Below are 19911 nucleotides of genomic sequence, written 5' to 3'. Positions count from 1 at the left end.
TGTACCGCTTGTCCCTTAGTTTTGTTACACCCTGTATGCTCATACTTGTTGACAAGTATACACATAACTGTAGCTTGTCTCTTTTACTCGCAAACGAAATATTGTTGTCTCGTGTCAACCTTATTTATCGCTTTTTATAGAATCACCGATCAAAATGTAACGAATCGAATGACGACTTGATTTTATCGAATGGTAATGACAAATTTTTAAAAGCGATTCTATAAAGAAAACGTGATGGCTAGGGGCTCTGGATACTAATATTTTTGGCTAGATTTAAAAGAAACAAGCTATATTCTAAATTTCTTTCTCACCGGCAACCGGACTGTATACAATATATTTTAACTTATGATATTTCAATACATACTTAAATATGGAAGCTTGGGAAATGTATTTTAAAAGGTGACGAGACTCAATTTTTTATAATAAACATTTAAGTTAAATAGTAGATATAATTTCGAAGACATAACGAAAAGTTGGATACATAATGTAACTTATAGTGCGACCAACAAAAGATTCATCTTTGAAATGTATTTTTCTCAATTTTTAAGGACAAAACAGATAATAACAAATCTTTGACCAATTTTACCAACAACTGGTATCGTTTTTAAGGGATTTGAAATAACTACACAGTAAACTGTTTGATTAACGATCAATTTAACAGACATTGACGAAATTGGAACTTCCGATCAGACATCGTTTGCGACACGTAACGACTAACGATACGCGTGGTGCTGCATAATGGCGATACAAAATTAAAATATGAAGCGACATCATGCCATTTGACATAATTTTGTATTGCACAAATAGTGCATCGCCTAATTGCGCTGTTTCGTTTCGGTCTATACCGACCTTAAAGAACTTAAAGTCAGTTTACACCATAAAGTTAATATACCTAGCGAAATAGAGAAACAAAGGCCTGAGGAAGAGAGTTGTCACTATCAGTAACACTGCGTGGTAAAAAGAGACGTGTGATACATGACAGCAGGACTCTTTTTTTGACGTCCAGTCGGCACGTGCCGCACGTTGACAATTTAATCTCATAGAAATCATGTTCAATCATGTTTGTGTAAGTGTATACGTACACATATTTTTACACACAGATGAAACCAATTTCGGTTTCGTTTGACAGCTCGAGATTGTTTCTCTATTCCGCTAGGTATATTAACTTTATGGTTTACACTGACTGTTCCTATTGATAGTCTTTTATTGGTCGCAGCAGAGAAAACAATATTAACGTACAAATAAATCGTCTGTTTCAAGTCACATGCGCACGTGGAATTTTCCCGCTTTCGTGACGTACTTCACGCCTTTGAACGGCTTGTATTTCGCGCCGTACATGTCTAGCCTGCTCACGCGCAGCCCGCTCACTGCTAGCTGCGGGATCGTAAAGTGGACGTTGATGCTCGGATTCGCGCCTGTCGTGTCGGCGCCTGACGCTACTGACACCTGAAAAAAAAGAACTGTCATTTTCAAATCTGTCAATTCGAATGCCCAGAACACAGATAAATACCGACAAGGCTTTAAATGAACGTGGCGAAAAAAGGAACTTACGCCGCCATCATACAATAACCCCATTTTTGACAGTTCTCCCTTACTGGCAGCGCCCCCGCCCACGTTCATTTAAAGCCTTGTCGGTCTTTAATGGACTAATCACTAAGTAATTAAGATTCCGAAGACCGGTCTTTACGTTGGAAGTCGCATCAGAAGTTGAAAGACAACAAACTCTTTATTACTATTAACTCCTATAATGAAAAAAGAAAAAATAAAATATATTACAGAATCTTACCGATCCTCTTATATTTGGCAGCTTGGGTAGTTCAATTCTACCAATATCCCAAAGCAGCACCTTGCTGACGGGATCATAAGAGTACTTCCCCTGATTGGCAGTTAGAGAGCAGTTAAGTACACATTTCGGCATGCAGATTTCTAAGGCTACATCTGAAATAAAAAAAAAGCTCGTTACTTTTTTATGTAGTTACAATCTTTAATACTTCAGGATACTCCATATGTTAAAAGATGCCAGAAGAATATACATGTATAGTAATGTTCTTCTTCTTGTCTGCCAAGTGACTTTTAAAACATCAGTAGTATAATATAACATTAACCTTTTAAGTAGAAAGTATTGGAAACACAATAAACACTTACTTTCTAAAGTACGTCCCATGGTCTGTTTTGGTCCCACTGTCAAGTCTAATCTTCCTTGGTCTCCGTTATTCTTCAATGAGAGGTTGTGTCGAACGTAGATCGGTATAGCGACCACACTCTGTGATCCGATGTGGTACGACATCAGACGAAAATTGCCGTCAGGAGGTATGAAGGAGAGTATTCTTTCCGACTGAAAAAATATACAGAATTTTATTTGTCATGATTGATGAATAATTAAAAAAAGGACAAAGAAAAAATCCCATCGCCATCGCGGCCATCGTGGGCCATTGTGTACCGGCTACTTTATAAAAGTTTCATTTAACTATAACTGATTACTTTGTGACATAAAAGTAAACAGTTAAGAAGTAACGTAATTAAAGAACAAGAATCAGTTTTAATATCCTTACCTCCCATCTCTTAAATCTGACACACGGGTGAAAGGAGACATCATCAAACAACCGAGGGTTAACAAATGTCAATGTTAAATCTGGCATCCCACTTAATTTTATACAACAGTCAATCTGTAAATAATAAAAAAATTATAACAATAAGCTGATTATCATGGGCGTACCGGGGGGGGGGGCTATAGTCCTAAAAATTCAAATAATATCCTACTCTATGACATATACTATAGTCTTTCATAAAGTGGCATTTTAATTTCATTTTTGTCGGTCGCGATTGGCCGCAGTAAAGATCGGAACGGCACCTTTATGTCCAGTTTGTCTATACTTTCGCATTTCTACTGATGGCCGTGCTAGGGCTACTAGTACTTTCATAGAAAAAATATCTAGTACTTTCATAGAAAACTTATAAAAGATATAAGCGATTCTTTCACAGAAGACGTAATTAATCGATTTGCCGAAGACTCCCGAAAATAACTTTTATAATAGACAAGATAATTATGTATAATTTTTTATTCTTTATATAACACCTATCTTATTATCCCCCCCCCCCCCCTGATACTAGGATACTTTTTATCCCGAAAAAAGGCTAGATGACTATTTTTTTTCTTATCGGTAATCGAAAGACACTTAAAAAATAGAAACATCGCTGAAAGAATGACTCTGATAGCTTAAAAATTCACCAAGATATGACAATTCAAACATCTCATAAAATAGACCTGCCAAAAACGCTCCATACAAAGTGCTACGAAAGACTGACGTCACTCTTTCATAGTTTGTACGCATCGGGTGACAACTTTGTTCGATAGGTATATCAATTGTTGCGTTTATGAAAGTGGTTTTATAACAAAAGTTGCTTTTAATTGCATAAGTTATCGATTGGTATACAAATATTAAGAAATTTAATTGAAAAAAAAATCGACTTGATTATCTAACTTTGAAGGCGCATAACAAAAAAAATAAAAATGCTATCGAGCTGTAATTTTGGGAACACTTATTTTTCACCGTGATTTCTTTATTTTATTAACAAAACTAGCTGTTGCCCGCGACTTCGTCCGCGTGGACTTCAGTTTATAGCGCGCGATGTCAACAAAATTGGTGTCAAAAGCTTTTATAAAAAAACCCTGGTACCCCTTAAATCAATACAGCTGTGCAGTGTGCACACAATAAGTATTTCATTTTTTTATATTAAACTTTATATTTTATGCCAAATTTTAAAGCTTATTTAGCCCTGCAATTACACAACTTTACCCATAAACTATTTATCATTGATAGATTTAAGGTTACGTCACTGCACAGATAAAGTACTGAGTTATTTAATACCGTAGAATAGATATAACAATCGAAAAAAATCGAAACTTAAAAAGATGATACCACGTCTTATAGAAAGACTTTTGAGCAAGCGTCAGCGCGATGTAGAAGACGCACGGCGCCATCTATTATGAATTGTTGTAACTAACTTAATTTAAACAAATTTACGCATTTTCACCCCCTTACAACCCTTTTTTCCAGTAAAAAAGTAGCCATGTCCTTTCTCAGGCTTTAGACTATCTGTATACAAAATTTCATTACAATCGGTTCGGAAGTTTTGGCGTTTGGCGTGAAAGCGAGACTGACAGACAGACAGACAGACAGACAGACAGAGATACTTTTGGCGTTTGGCGTGAAAGCGAGACTGACAGACAGACAGACAGACAGAGATACTTTCGCATTTATAATATTAGTATAGATTATGTGCACACTGCATAGCTGTTTTTGGGTATTTTGATTAATTAAGGGCCGCGCTACACCGGAAGCACTTACCAGGGTTTTAAAAAGTTTTTAAATTTGACACAAATTTTGTTGACACCGCGCGCTATAAACTAAAGTCCACGCGGACGAAGTCGCGGGCAACAGCTAGTATTATACATAAAATATGTTTAAGATTTTTGAAATTTTATTTTAATACACATCCAAGACCCAGGAACATTGAAAACTTTTTGTTCCGCCTGCGGGACTCGAACCCAGGACCCCCGGGATGAGCGCTGGCCACGCGCAATGCGAATTCATTTTCATCGAAATTTTCATGGAAATAAGATATTTTCCCACATCAAAATGTAGCCTATGTCCTTTCTCAGACTCTAGAATAACTGTATACAAAATTTCATTGCAATCGGTTCAGTAGTTTTGGCGTGAAAGCAAGACAGACAGACAGACAGACAGACAGACAGAGATACTTTCGCATTTATAATATTAGTATGGATTCGCTAATCTTTGACCTTGTCATCCCTATTGTACGGTTCCCTCGCGATAAACGAGTTTAGGCGCAACGGAGTTGCGGGCGTCATCTAGCAATATCAACTATATATACATCAACTATAACTGTGCAAAATTTCAATCACCTACGTTTCCGCATTTTTCGCCAAATATTGCAATAAGAGTAATTTAAAAGCCCATAATAATTAGGGTTTCAAGATACATACATATCCTTGAATTTCAGCAGACACAGTAGATCCACTTTTGTCAATAATAGCATCCACCTCCTCAATGACGTCGAAGTATGCTTCATTGTTAGCATATTTCACTCCAGACCTCCTCCAGGGAACATTTGAGAGCTGGCCGGACGGCAATATAGAAGAAACGCTGAAAATATAATTTTATAATGCTTAATAAAATTGCTGTTTAAAAATCCAAAATATTTTTTGTTGCAGTTCTAGCACATAACTAGCCACAGAAAATTTTGATTGCCTTGTAGGATATTAATCCAAAAAAGATTAGATGTATTAAGGTGGCCATACACGGGACAATTACGAATTGAATTGAATTGAGGGAACGACAAATTGTACGTGTATAGCAATATCGCAAACGATTTTACGTTCAAAAGATCGATTGGACGATTTTCTTGACAATCGATCGAAACGACAAATTCTCCTGTGTATGGGCACCTTTATGTATCTTCAAAGATGAAGTACCTATTAATATATGAGTTGTTGAATTTTCAAAAGGTATTTTTTACACTTACTTGGATTTTCCTGTGACTGTATTTGCAATTGTTCTCAAAATGTTGGGAGGTTTTATTAGTTCTTTGAGAATATTGCTCTCAGTGGCTAGAGGAAAACCATTATCTAACATTTCATCTAAAAGCTGAAATAAAAAATTACTTTTTAGTATACAAAAGTCGCACAATAAGAAATAAGGAATAAAAAAATATATAATAAATTGTATTACCTCATAAACAACAACATAATTCTCTTTAATTATAGTCTCTGTGCAGTCTGAAAAGTAATCCTGAAAATAAAGAAAATGTTATATTTAGACAGTGGAAGAGGTTTGTGGAAGATAAATATAAAACAAATATAAAATACATTTCTAAATAACTTCATAACAAATCTTATATTATTCTAAAATATTCTACCCATCTTTCTGGTTACAAAAGGAAATTTCACAGAAGTCATACATTTTACCAGGTTAAAAAGTAGTCATTTCCTTCCTTGTGATCCACGCTATATCTGGGTTATATTTCTCATCAGTGCGTATTTTGCGATCCACCAGCGATTTTGAGTCGCGTTATAATCTGTAAACATCAGAACTAGTATTGTTATGATGGCGCATGACTATTTATGGCTAAAAAAAAATCAATTTTCAAAGTATTTTTTTTTTTCGATTTAAGAAAATATTTTTTATTTTTAATTTTGGTTGGCCTGAAGGAAACGGGGCACTATGGGAAAAAAATACAACCTCCTATTGACAAACTACTACAAAAAAAAGTCGATGGAGCCCCGCTTTGCGGGGCTCCTATTTCTGGGTGTTGTGGTCTACGTTCCAACCTAACCTGACCTACTTTTGGACTTTCTGGATTGTGTTAGTTTTTGTTTTGGCGGGCTGCGCTCCCCCCTCCCCCAATACAACCCCCTTTGACCACCCCTTTTTATTCAGTCACGGATACCGAAGCGGTGGGACGGGGGGGCGCAGGCCCCCATAAAGGGGGCTCGGGGGGGCTCAGCCCCCCGCCAAAACAAAAACATACACAATCCAGAAAGTCTAAAAGTACGTTAGGTTAGGTTGGAACGTAGACCACAACACCCAGAAATAGCGGGGCTCTGTCGACTTTCTTTTATCAGAAATAGTCATGCGCCATCATAACAATACTAGTAATTCTGATGTTTACAGATTATAACGGGACTGTAAAAAAAAAACGGCCTCAAAATCGCTGGTGGCGCGATACGGAATATTTACCAAAATTTATTTTATTAAATGGTTTTATTACCTGGAATGTATCAACAACTCGATGCAAGAATTCAATGACAAACAATGGGGCCACTTCAGTTTTGCTCACGGCCACCAGGGCAACGCCTCCTCTTTGTATTGAGATGAGGTAGTGGTGAGGAGCAGCCAGCACAGGTGGAACATCCTGAAAGATAAGGATTATTGAGTAACACTTTCACTTTGTTACAAAAGTACTAATATAAAATCAAAATTAATTCATCCATTTGGCACATACAGACACACGAATGCACGTCAAAATCTTATCAGCTCTTTGTTTCCTTTAGGTTTAAAAAAGGAATTGAAAGCAATTACTTGTTTCAGTACGGTAGCAATACTCACATTGGGTGATGCTCTTTGCGCTTCTAGATAGTAATCACACACAGAACGAGGTATTACACTTCTCCAATGTTTCTCCAGAAATACATCACTGTAATCCAACAAATATTTAGTTTTATTAGTAAAATATAGCTGTGTTACACTATTAATACTTGAACGCCTAATCTTACAAATTTTACTTTCTTTTCGAACGATATCATAGTTTTAATGTTTATAACAACAACGAGTGGGATATTATTAGTAAATTTCGTTTACAAAATGTTTAGTCGCTGAAAATTCTAGGCAATGATTTGGGAAAATAGTACGATGACTTACCCAGATGGATTTATAATAAATAGACTGTGAATCATGTTTTCTACCTATTGCACAAAACGCCCAAATATATAAATTTATTTTTATGAGATGAAATATTATATTTAAAACATTATTTGTTTAAAATAAATCATAGAAAGTTCAAAATAATTCAAGCTTGTTTGCTTGACTACTAGACGTCAAATGTCAATAGTCATTAGTCTGTTCATAGTTGACACATTTGAGACATTGTTTGACACTGCGAGTGTGGCGTGTCAACTGTCATTTGTCAAAATATATTTCATCTTCATCTTCTTGAGCTATGTCGAATGTACAATTTAGTTTTGAAAATTCAATAAGCCCATTAATTATACATTTTTCTTTGTGCAAAAGGTTCATAGTAGTACTCCATAGTAGTCCATAGTCCTTACTTCTTGGCGAGAAAGTAGACCATGTCCATCCAGTTGAACTGCAAAATCGTGGCGGGAGTCCTCCAACGAACGGCATTTAAAGTCCGCTGTACACATAATAGGCCGTCGCAATGAGCCAGCGCATTAGGCTAACGTGCAGAGGCCAGGCCTGCTTGGCGGTGAGTCCGGAGTCGGTAGGTCGGTAGCGACATTCCGTTCACGCGTTGGCCGCTGACTCAATATGACGTTAGCCGTATACGTACAGAGGGCTATAATCAGAGTTTGAGGAATCTGAATTAGGTTGCTCGAACTCTTAAAACTATAATATAACGTCCACTGGCCTAATGGCAAGACCTAGGCCTACCCTAGCTTAATATTATAGCATTGCTATAATAGCAATAAGAGCTGTTCAGTGTTCTTTGACTTTCAAACTCTTCATTAATTAATTGAAGTTTAATCATAATTAAAATGTCTCTGAGTACGGCCATTAATATTTTTACTTAAATTTTAAATTAATTAAAAAAATAAGAAAACTTTTACGTAGATTTTAAATAAAATAAAAAATAAGAAAAATTAAGTATATTTTCAATCACAGTAACTTAGTACAAAAATTTTAGAATAATAATGCCGGCTCCGCTACTAATCACGCCATTTTATATCATCCCCTCTCCTCTCCTCGCCTCTCCCGCCAGTCTCCTCTGCTGCACCCTTCACCCCTCCTCCGATTATCGCACCTCTCCACTCCGCCCGTTACAATATTTTATCCTTTACGGGCAATTTTAGGTTTGACTAACAAACAGAAAGAATTTCCACTGGTTCATAGTTCATACTGTATTCTAATTAAAGCTGTGTACAAACGCTGTGGAGTGTGTGTTACTAATCACTATTGTCTCAAAGAGAAAAACAATTACTTTAGGCCTTAGTCGGAAATACCATTACTAAGTACTACCAGTACTGCTATGCCTAAGGGCTATAAGTTATAGCCCTTAGGCAAAGCAGTTGAGCCCTTGAGCTGCAGAAGTCGACTCTCATCTGACAGTCAAGTGTATGACTATGAAGTTATTGTAGGTGCTATACCTACAAAGGATAAAGTTAACATTCAACAGTGACTAGTAATTTTTCTCAATAAATATAAATCCTTACTATAATGTTATAAATACGACAGTGTGTCTGTGTTTCCTCTATAAACGGCTGAACCAATTTAGATATACCTAATTCAATATCTTTCAAATTATGCCAAACATTGACAGTAATGACTTGTAAGTTTAACACTTTTCTCTGATAGCAGTGAAAGTTGAGTGAAAGGGTGAAAAACCAGCACAGCAAGAAATGATAAGAGCTTATTGTATTATTTGCAACACTATTTTAAACTTAGCAAAAATAAGGTTTGTATAATCCAGATAGGTGTGGATATTTTCAGAATATTATTATGATGTACTATTGGCATATTTAAAATAATATATAGAAAGTCTGATTGTGATCAATTACCATCCACCCAACAAACCTGCAACACATTTTAAGAATGTATGAACTATAATAGTCTATACCAAGGGTTGGAAAGTAATTTTTGGTGGGGTCCGGATACTGAAGGAAAACTTTAACGAGGTCCAGAAAAAAACACTTGTCCTATGAAATATGACGATTAAAAATATTATTTTAATTATTAAAGGTACACTTATGTAATTAACACCTCCATTGTAGGTATTGCAGACATAATAGATTTTCAATTGTTATGCGGCAGCCTGCAGCTGTTGATGCTGGCAGCAGCTTGGGGATTGATGGGTTAATACTAAATTGATACTTGGTATAAAATACATTACAGTATTTCGTGCTCAGAGTCAACCTTTCACAGTCCACAAACAGACCATGGTTCACCTGTTGCCTGTTGCCTACCACTGGTATGTATACATATATGTATATATATATTATATATACATAATAGGTAATGTTGCAGGTCTGTACACAACAGACTGAATCTCAGATTAATAATTATTTCTTATTAGAAGGTGAAAGCCACTCGCTAACAAAATCCAAAACTTACTACATAAAATAATTGTTAAAGGTCCAAAGCTTAAAAAGTACCAGCTACCCTTAAATTCAATTAATTTTGATTTAAGTGTAAACAAAAAACCCTAATCTTAACTATTTCTTTTTCTTAATTACATCTTAGTATTATTGTCATTTAAATTTATAGCAGTTTAGCAACCCACACAAAATCAGATTTCAATTATTTTATGTTTTAGATGAAAATAGATTGATTGTTTACTTTATAATATTAATCCCTCGATTGTGGATTCCTGGAAATCTATTGTGTATGTGGTCGAATTCGACCGAGTTGAAGCATGATGTTGATAATATTCTTTACAACTTGAACAAAGTAAAATAAGAGAACTTAACACAAAATAATTATTGTTTTATTAAATCTTATGCTAGAAATGCCATGAATATTATAAAATTTACTGACAAGAGATAAGTTTATACCACTTTATTACTTTTGAGTAATTTATATTGTACTGTAAAATACATAAAAAGATGTTACTGGAGATAGAATAATAAAAAAACTTCCTTACTTTAAGTAATGTGTTATATTCAGTAAATGATTAACGGTTGGACTTGGCGACTCTTTCCAACTCGTCCTTCTTTTTGATGGCATATGAGTTTGAGGATCCCTTGGCTGCATTGATGAGCTCATCGGCAACGCACTCGGCGATCGTCTTGATGTTTCTGAAAGCGGCCTCACGGGCACCGGTGCACAATAACCAGATAGCCTGGTTCACCCTACGCAGAGGTGACACATCCACGGCCTGACGACGGACGGTACCGGCACGACCGATCCTAGTGGAGTCCTCGCGGGGTCCGGAGTTGATGATAGCCGTCACGAGAACTTGCAGGGGGTTCTCACCAGTTAGGAGGTGGATAATTTCAAAGGCATGTTTCACAATACGAACAGCCATAAGTTTCTTGCCGTTGTTGCGGCCGTGCATCATCAGGGAGTTGGTCAATCGCTCGACGATTGGGCACTGCGCCTTCCTGAAGCGCTTGTGTGCGTACCTACCAGCTGAGTGAGGTAAATATTTAGCATACTTTTCCTTCACGGCGATGTGGTCGTGTAAGGACATGTCGGACACTTGGACATCATAGCAGGTCCATCTTCCGAACAATTTGATTTCGGGGATATCGGCGGGCTGAGACGCAACCATCGTGTCAACAGCCATGCCGCCCGACTCCACGTTATCTTCGGTCCAGCTTTCGTCGGCCATGGTGGATTCCTAAAATATTTATTGTTCACGTTAGATTATCACTTATAAAATTATCAATCACAACAACAAATACAAATTTAATATGTGATACTTACAAATAAAGAATCACAAATTTATAACCTCGTTGTAAGTCGAGAGACCACGAGTAAAAGGAAGTTGAATTAAGTTTTTTTTAATTTCTACTCCAACATTGCAGTGTTGCAAAATGAAAAAATATTATTTCCTGCGAACTCTATACATAAACCAGGGCTTCAAATACCGATATTTTTTCATAACGTTATTGCTTCAAGGGCATAGATAACGGTATGAAAATTTACCCGATACTAGAAATAACGGTAAAAATTGGAATAAATACCGGTAAATGTTATAACGGTAAATAGGATTTATAACGGTAAATATATGTTCTTTGATAACGTTACCTTTTGTAAAATAAGTATTTAATTTAATCACTCAATTCAGTATGCAGTATGCACAAAATTAAACTAGATGTGTCTGGTGACCAGTAGGTATATATTATAGGAAAAATGACGGTCTAATGAGAATGACATGGTCAGTACTCAGTAGTTCAGTGCTTAGTATCTTTGTTCAAATATTACTAATTTATGGTTTGTATACTAAATTATTGTATTGTCAGCACGTGCGCTGGCTGTCGGGCGGACTCTGTTGCTTTGCAGACGACGGGGCGAGGCGGGCTTTTTGTCCACGAAGGAATAAAGACCGCGTCTGCCCGTCGATGTCTGCAGCTGCCCTCGCCGCGTCGGTACACAAAGCACACGACGAGTGGAGGCAGTCAGTTCAGGACGTTCGTTCTAGTGGAGATAGAGAGAATAGAGCTAGCAGCCACCTCGCGCCGCCGCGCCGTCTGCGTTACTGCATGTAAACTGGTTTGTGTGATCCACGGCGGGCAGCCGATATATGATGATAATACATATTGTAGGATTCCCTTTGTGCTATCGTTCGCGGCGAAATTGACCGGTCCGCCCAGCCCCGTCGTGTGCAAAGCGCCTCTGATCCGACGGGTTACGCTCCTTAAAATATTCTCCGTGTTATAATACCTACATATTTTGTAAATGCTATCATATAATTTTGTGCTTCCTTTTTTAAATGTGTTGATATTTTTAACTACAGTCTACAAAATATATATGTATTAAACTTAGAATTCTAGTAATAAATACTAAGACATACAAATAATTATCCATATTTTGCCCATCCTCCGCATTCGCCACAATTAAAACAAGTAAATAAATACGGACATAGGTATTTTGCATAATGCAGAAAGCATTCATTGACTAAACAAATTGCAGCACCATCTTGACTTGTTAAGTCAAAGTTTTTTTTTTAATGAAAATAAGGGGGCGAACGAGCAAACGGGTCACCTGATGGAAAGCAACTTCCGTAGCCCATGGACACTCGCAGCATCAGAAGAGCTGCAGGTGCGTTGCCAGCCTTTTAAGAGGGAGGGTAATAGGGGAGGGTAGGGAAGGGAAGGGAAGGGAAAAGGAGAGAGGGGATTGGGCCTCCGGTATACTCACTCACTCGGCGTAACACAGCGCAAGCGCTGTTTCACGCCGGTTTTCTGTGTGAACGGGGTATTTCTCCGGTCGAGCCGACCCATTCGTGCCGAAGCATGGCTTTCCCACGTATGTAAAAACTGGTGCTTGGAAGTCGAAAGTTGGGCTGCGAGTGAGATTTGATGCACGACGCATACCGCATACCAGATACCAGAAAATATCGTTATATTTACCGGTATTTTTATAACGATATTTTTTGGTTATGTTACTAGATATCGATAAAAAGAATACCGTTATCTGGCTACCATTATGAAAATACCGGTACGTAACGATATTTTTTCGGGTATTCGATAACGTTATGAAGCCCTGACATAAACTAAAGTGAAATAAATTTTTCTAAAATTTTCCAAATTCCAATGGGTGGTTTTCTATTTTTTAATCTCCACCAGACACTTCTAGATTTTCTATTGGTTCCCCACCGATCTGAAATTATCTGCAGGTTGGCATCACTGACTGTGTCATCTCTTTCAAATAAATCTAAAGCGCTTATTCCACTAGTTCTATTTAGGAAGTCCTAGTTATGATCCTAAATAATTTAGTCAAGTGGAATATCATTTAGGAAGCAAGGATCCTTACTAGGATCCTAAATCGGAAAAAAATGTGGCTCCTGAACAATGAATAAGGAAACAGATGGAGGCGACATAACTACAAAAAAGCGTGGCCGGCGCCATATTGCCAAGAACTAAACATGGCGGTCTATAGTGATGGGACACTCGGTTGATATTTGTCGAGGACATCGATAAACTAACATGTTATAAGTGAGCGTCCTGTTATATTATATATTATATTGATATCAAAATTGATTTTTTTTATATTATATAAAAAAATATCATTTTTGCCTATTTTGTCTCTATGTATAGTAGATAGAGACAAAATAGGCAAATATGTTTTTTTTATATAGGAGCCTCCTAAATTTTAATAAAACTATTTAATTTATTTTAAGTTTATTAATTAATATTTAAGTTGCCATTATTGATATCGGCCAAAAATTACCAAAAAATCGGACAAATACTAGTTGTACTCGCGCACGAAGTGCTTACAGTTTATTTTAATTTTACCATCAATTATTATTATTATTAAAGTATGTATACAACTGAGTATTTTGTGAACATTTCAAGTGCCTATTTTTTTCGCGATATATCGAGACCGATATTGATATTTTTTCAAATATCGATGTATCGATATATCGATATTTTCTTTCAATTTCGACATCCCTATAATACGACACTTTGACAATTTATGTACCTCGGAGAACCGGAACATAAAATGGCGGACCGGCCACAGTATTTTGATTTGGTAGAGACCATTATGCCGAGTCCACTTATAAAAGTCAATGCTCCTGATTGACTAAATTAGTGTTGCCAGATGGTTTCAACCTTTTATCTGTAGTGGGAACAGGGCCCGATCTAAGGGGCGGCGAGCCGGGCATTATCCCAGAGCCGCAAAAATGAGGGGTGGCGAAATTGACTTATTCCTATCTTCCAACCTAGCCATCCACCACTTAAGTTTGAGAATTTTACCAGCTAACCTACCTTAAGTTTGCTAGTGGAAATATTTGAGTATTTTATTTAAATATTCCTCCCATTTTCCCCCAACAAATATGTTTCCTGTATATGTAAAGGGCGGCGAAAATGATCTTTGCCTGGAGCGGCTAAATGGCTAGATCGGGTCCTGGGTGGGAACTGCTAAATCTGTATTAAAGTCAATTTATATTATGTTATAAGATCTGGAATCCATTCGTAGGTAATTTCTTAAGTCTGCTGGTTCCAAGTAGTTCAGAAAGTTCATAATTCATAATTTTACGTGGAGCAAAAATTCTTTCACCATCTTTTTCGCCTTTCATTTATTTTTATTTTCATTGAGCCAACAGCTAAGCCTATGGGAAGACCAATTTTTTGTTGCTTTGATAGAACTGGAGCCATTAAGAAGACGTCTGACCAAAATGACAACTGATTTAGTCACTAAATTAGGACAAGTGGAATAAGAAGCGAACTAATTAGTCTCCTAGCTAGGACTTCTAAATAGGACAAGTGGAATAAGCGCTTAATGCACTTTATTCCAATTTCCACCTAAGGCGCTTATTCCACTTATCCTAGCTTTCTAAATGTTATTCCACTTGACCAAATTTTTTAGGATCCTAGCTAGGACTTTCTAGCTAGGATAAGTGGAATAAGCGCTTTACTAAATTTAGACGTCTAAACTCTAAATGATTCAGTGACTAAATTTAGTCAAGTGGAATAGCAATTAGTAACTTTCTAAATGCTATTCCACTTGACTAAATTTAGTTACTGAATCATTTCTAAGACGTCTAGTAAGGTGGATGGGTGGATTAAGTGAGCTTATGAAAAAGGGACATTGACACTACGATGTTACCACTTTTTAATTTCTTCACTTTTTTGACAAACTTATGTAGGTAGGTACATTAATTATTATATATTCGTTAGGCCTTTTTATTAAGTTGCGGTAGGTTCTATCGTACCCGCAACTCTGCCTTAAGCGATGAGTGGAACACCATGGGGTTTTAGTGGGTAGCAGGAGTCCCACATACCCCGGCCGATATCCCCAATTTGCCGGGGATGCGTAAAGCATTTCCCCATGTTAAATAAAAGGCCTTTTTATTAGAGTTCGACAAGGCTGTTTATGAACGTGGCGAGAAAAGGAACTAACGCTTCTATCATACAAAAACGTCATTTTTGACAGTTCTCCTTTACCAGCAGCGCACATTGACTGACATTGACACATTCAATTAAAGCCTTGTCGAACTGTAAATTGATACTACAGTCTACAGTTCGACAAGGCTTTAATTGAATGTGTCAGTCAATGTGCGCTGTTGGTAAAGGAGAACTGTCAAAAATTACGTTTTTTTATGATAGAAGCGTTAGTTCCTTTTCTCGCCACGTTCATAAACACCCTTGTCGAACTTTAGAATTAATTTATATGGCAAAACAACTTTGCTGGGTCAACTAGTATCTGATAAATTCGGACCTGTCTGGTTATAAATAGACCGTGTTTCCCTCTTAGCGGTAGCTATTTAGCGTAAATCGCACTCCCACCGGTCATAACATAGTTTCTTTTCTAGGGTTCCGTACCCAAAGGGTAAAAAAGGGACCCTATTACTTTTTCTTCGTTGTCTGTCCGTCTGTATGACACCAGGCTGTACAAGTTGTAACTATGGAGTGTAGATCACAAACTACTTAGAAGAACTGACGTGGTGTAGATGGAGGAGAACTACAGTTCGACAAGGCTTTATATGAATGTGGGTGACATTGACGGGAGCGTTGCTGGTAAAGGAGAACTGTCAAACACATGTCAAAAATGACGTTTTTGTACTATGAATTAAGATAGAAGCGTTTAGTTCCTTTTCTCGCCACGTTCAAATAAAGCCTTGTCGAACTGTATATCTGTATGTAAAAAGTGTCCGCAGAAATGCGTTAAATTAGGGTACAGTAGCAACAGGGTAAATTTTAAATCATTAGCAGCTTTTATTTCAGCTATTTTAGGTTTAAATATTTTAATATACTTCAATTTATATTTTATCAGCTATTTTAGGTTATATATTTTAATATACTTCAATTTTTATTTTATCAGCTATTTTAGGTTATATATTTATAATAAGTTAATTTATATTTTGTCACCAACGGCTACATTCATTCCATACCCTTTACTGCAGCTAGCGCCACTCTTGGAGGATTTTTCAAGTGTTATTTACTGCGTACATCTGGACACTTTTTCAAATATCCCCCATATAAGATAGTTCTCCTCCATCTACCCTCCATAGCATATATTTATAATAGCTGAAATAAAAGCTGCTAAATGATTTAAAATTTACCCTGTAGCTACTGTAGCGCCACCCTATTTCAGCGGACACTTTTTACATACAGAGATAGTTCTCCATCTACTTCTATACTCCATACTAAAAACGAAATAAAATTAATATCTCTTTACAAACGTGATTTTTTGGCCTTTTTTGGTCTATAAAACAGTTTGGAGAGAAAAAGACTTTGAAGGTATAGCTGCCACAGTCAACGATTTGCCAAGACCTAGGAAGAGGCTTACTGAACTTATGTTGAAATCGCTGTCGGAAATGGATTCAATAGCAACAGCTAGGTACTTGAATTTTTCACACAATCCTTAGTTTTATGTTTACTTTAATATTTAATAATAATATTAACCCGTGATTAATATAAAATAAAAAAAATAAGAGGGGCTCCCATACGAAAAACACAAATTTTGCCTAATTTTTCTCTATATTACCTATTTTAAGTTAAGTACTGTTTTTGTTACAACTGTAAGAGGCATTGGTAGCTGCGCTGCAGTTTTATACTTTTGTAGCTACCGATGTCTTATTGTAATAATTGTAATAATATTAAACCATAATATTTGTAATCCATGTTATTTTGTAATGTAAATTTGTTTTGTTTAAGTAAATAAACCAAACCAAAAAAAAATATATATATATATATTGGTACGGAACCCTTCATGCGCGAGTCCAACGCGCACTTGGCCGATTATTTCATTTTAATATTCCCAAAGTGTGGGACTGTTGGTTTTTTAAAGAATTTTTAAAAGATGTTTGATGAAATACCTCTTTTTAACATTTTAGAGTAAAAAAAAAGATTTGTAACAAAAAGTATTGTATATTAGAAAATATAAAAATAAATACAGTTTGACAAGGCTTTATATGAACGTGGCGAGAAAAGGAACTAAACGCTTCTATCATACAAAAACGTCATTTTTGACATGTGTATGACAGTTCTCCTCTATCAGCAGCGCTCCCATAGCGCTCCCGTCAATGTCACCCACGTTCATTTAAAGCCTTGTCGAGCTGTAATACATAATTTAACAGTTATTAAACATTCTTGATAATATTAAAAACCTGGAAGCACCTAGCAATTATAACCACCCCATGTTTTTTCTCTTATAATTATTATGTTACATTAACAATACATATAGCCTGTCAAGAAGGTGAAGAAAATAAAAAGTGGCAACATCGTAGTGTCATCCCTTTCAAATCAATCTAAGAAAAAAGGGATGACACTATGATGTTGCCACTTTTTAATTTTTTCACTTTCTTGACAGACTATAGATGATCATACTTTCCCTTAAATATTTACATATTTGCAATCTCTATCATCTTAGGTACAGATGTTACCTTTTCTCTTGGTTTACCAACTTTATTTCCTTGCTCTATCTCATATTTATCAATTTTTTCCCAACCACTCCATTCAATAATTTCATTGCTTGGTTTTGTCATCATCTTTTTAATTTCTTCCATACCGCCTTTAAAAGTATCAACTTCTTTTAAATTCTCACACATGAGTTTAGCTACTTGAAAAGCATTTCCCATGGTATGTAATAAAACTCCAACAGGGCCAGTTCCTAGCCATCCGGCAACGAAAACTGGCGCCAAATTATCATTGCTAATGTCAACTTTGCCTTTGTCATTTTTCACAACTCCTGAAGTAAATTTTAAATCATTATCTACATTTACACTTTTGTATCCTATGCTACGAAAGACTAGGTCACAATTCAACCTTTCTGTATCCCTTGTTGGAACACATCTCTGATCCTCAATTGAGTTTCCTACAAGTTTGTTGCATATCAATTCAACTCCAGTCACTTTTTTGTTGTCATCTATTAAAAACGCTTGTGGACTCCTGAAGAATATAGGCTTAAATAACTTATGGTCACTATCTGTTGCTGTTGAATCCATTTCCGACAGCGATTTCAACATAAGTTCAGTAAGCCTCTTCCTAGGTCTTGGCAAATCGTTGACTGTGGCAGCTATACCTTCAAAGTCTTTTTCTCTCCAAACTGTTTTACATTTATCCAGTTTTAGTTGTTCTCTCAGTTCTTTTATTGTAAAAGCAACTTGTAAGGGTCCCCTTCTTCCAACTAAATATAGTTCTCTTATTTTTGATTCAGATATACTCTGCAATGCATAGTCCGTTATATCTGTTTTTCTTAGTGCATCAACAGGTGATAGTAATATTCTTGAAACATCTAAAGCAACATTTCCTTGACCCAAAATAGCTGCAGTGCTGCCAGACAAATCAACCTGAAGTAATGACATATTTTAACAATTATTTATCCAACACAAATCACAAATTCAATTATTATTTAACTTTTTATTAGTTTTTATAATTGTCACCTTCATGTCTCTAAATCTTGGATGACCGTTGTACCACCCCACAAAACTTCTTGCTCCAAGCACATTGTTAGCATCCTCATTTTCAATCCCTAGAGTTTTATCCTCCTCTGCACCATAGGACTAAAAGAATAAAATGTTACGAAAATTTTAACATCTTGATAATTTTTTGCTTGTAAGGTTCTAAGGTAAATTACAAAAACAAAGTTTTCTAGATTTAATATCTAGAATATAGGCATGGTATTATTAAAAAATAATTATAAATAATGGTGATTTACCAATAACACAGCATCATAGTGCTCTCGTAACTGCTGCAACCTAATGTCTCGGCCCAGAGAAATATTACCATAAAAATTTACATTCTCTTGTTGTGCAAATTTTGTGAATTGATTGATAACATTCTTAACTTCTGGATGGTCTGGTGCTACTCCATATCTAGAGAAATAAATTGTAACTTACATTTTTAAGATCTTAGATTTGTTACTTGTAGATTTATAAAAATGCAATATTACCTCACCAATCCAAAAGGTACAGGCAGCTGTTCTATTATATCGATATGAACACCATTCATTTTTTTGTGTAAATGCATAGCTGCATAAAAGCCCGCAGGGCCAGCGCCAACGATGCAAACTCGAGGAAGATACAGTTTGCGAGTAGACAGACATCGTTTAGCAATTTTTACAAACCCCATGATAGTATGCTTTATAAATTCAAGTCGACAATGTTCTTGGGAATAATAATTAGATTAGTATCCTAAAATATGTCCATAATTTACAATGCTACGCTGAATTATGTGCACAGTGATCTCTAAAGTTATAGGGCCTTAAGAAAATTAAATAGTGGTTGGATGAAATAATCCTGCTCTTCTGGATATGGGGGTAACTAATATATTTTCTATTTAATTTTCAGAACAAGATTACTAGTAAAATTTACAGTAAAATGAAGATAGAATAATTGGTCCAACAAACGGTAAACATTGATAAACTTCTTCGTCTTCAACTTCGATTCGTTTTATGGCGAAGATTTCACCATATTTCAGTGGAACTGGGCGTGGACTGTCAGACTGTGGTCTGTGGACAGCAATATTTCCGTTAAAAAAAAAAA

At 36.1% G+C, this 19911-nt stretch overlaps 3 protein-coding genes across 3 annotated transcripts; all 3 read right to left on the bottom strand.

The window, feature by feature from the left end:
* Positions 1 to 1130: 1130 nt before the first annotated feature.
* On the bottom strand, positions 1131 to 7592 carry LOC121729650 (AP-3 complex subunit mu-1). Its single transcript, XM_042118224.1, has 10 exons — positions 7443 to 7592; positions 7131 to 7218; positions 6793 to 6936; positions 5754 to 5813; positions 5548 to 5669; positions 5009 to 5168; positions 2553 to 2666; positions 2146 to 2335; positions 1787 to 1938; positions 1131 to 1446 (listed from the first exon to the last, which is right to left on the bottom strand). Exons 1-10 carry the CDS (start codon positions 7475 to 7477, stop codon positions 1261 to 1263), a joined length of 1251 nt encoding a protein of 416 aa, XP_041974158.1. The 5' UTR covers positions 7478 to 7592; the 3' UTR covers positions 1131 to 1260.
* A 2802-nt stretch (positions 7593 to 10394) lies between these two features.
* LOC121729448 (40S ribosomal protein S5) lies at positions 10395 to 11280 on the bottom strand. Its single transcript, XM_042117967.1, has 2 exons — positions 11184 to 11280; positions 10395 to 11097 (listed from the first exon to the last, which is right to left on the bottom strand). Exon 2 carries the CDS (start codon positions 11086 to 11088, stop codon positions 10429 to 10431), a length of 660 nt encoding a protein of 219 aa, XP_041973901.1. The 5' UTR covers positions 11089 to 11097; positions 11184 to 11280; the 3' UTR covers positions 10395 to 10428.
* A 6455-nt stretch (positions 11281 to 17735) lies between these two features.
* LOC121729447 (NADPH:adrenodoxin oxidoreductase, mitochondrial) lies at positions 17736 to 19782 on the bottom strand. Its single transcript, XM_042117966.1, has 4 exons — positions 19320 to 19782; positions 19086 to 19242; positions 18811 to 18930; positions 17736 to 18717 (listed from the first exon to the last, which is right to left on the bottom strand). The coding sequence occupies exons 1-4, from the start codon at positions 19496 to 19498 to the stop codon at positions 17770 to 17772; spliced, it is 1404 nt and encodes a 467-aa protein (XP_041973900.1). The 5' UTR covers positions 19499 to 19782; the 3' UTR covers positions 17736 to 17769.
* Positions 19783 to 19911: the final 129 nt, after the last annotated feature.

The sequence above is a fragment of the Aricia agestis genome, chromosome 8 (assembly GCF_905147365.1).
Source record: "Aricia agestis chromosome 8, ilAriAges1.1, whole genome shotgun sequence".
In the NCBI taxonomy this organism is placed as follows: domain Eukaryota; kingdom Metazoa; phylum Arthropoda; class Insecta; order Lepidoptera; family Lycaenidae; genus Aricia; species Aricia agestis.
Note: the sequence above shows the minus strand (reverse complement) of the source record. Positions and strands in the feature narration are given on the sequence as shown.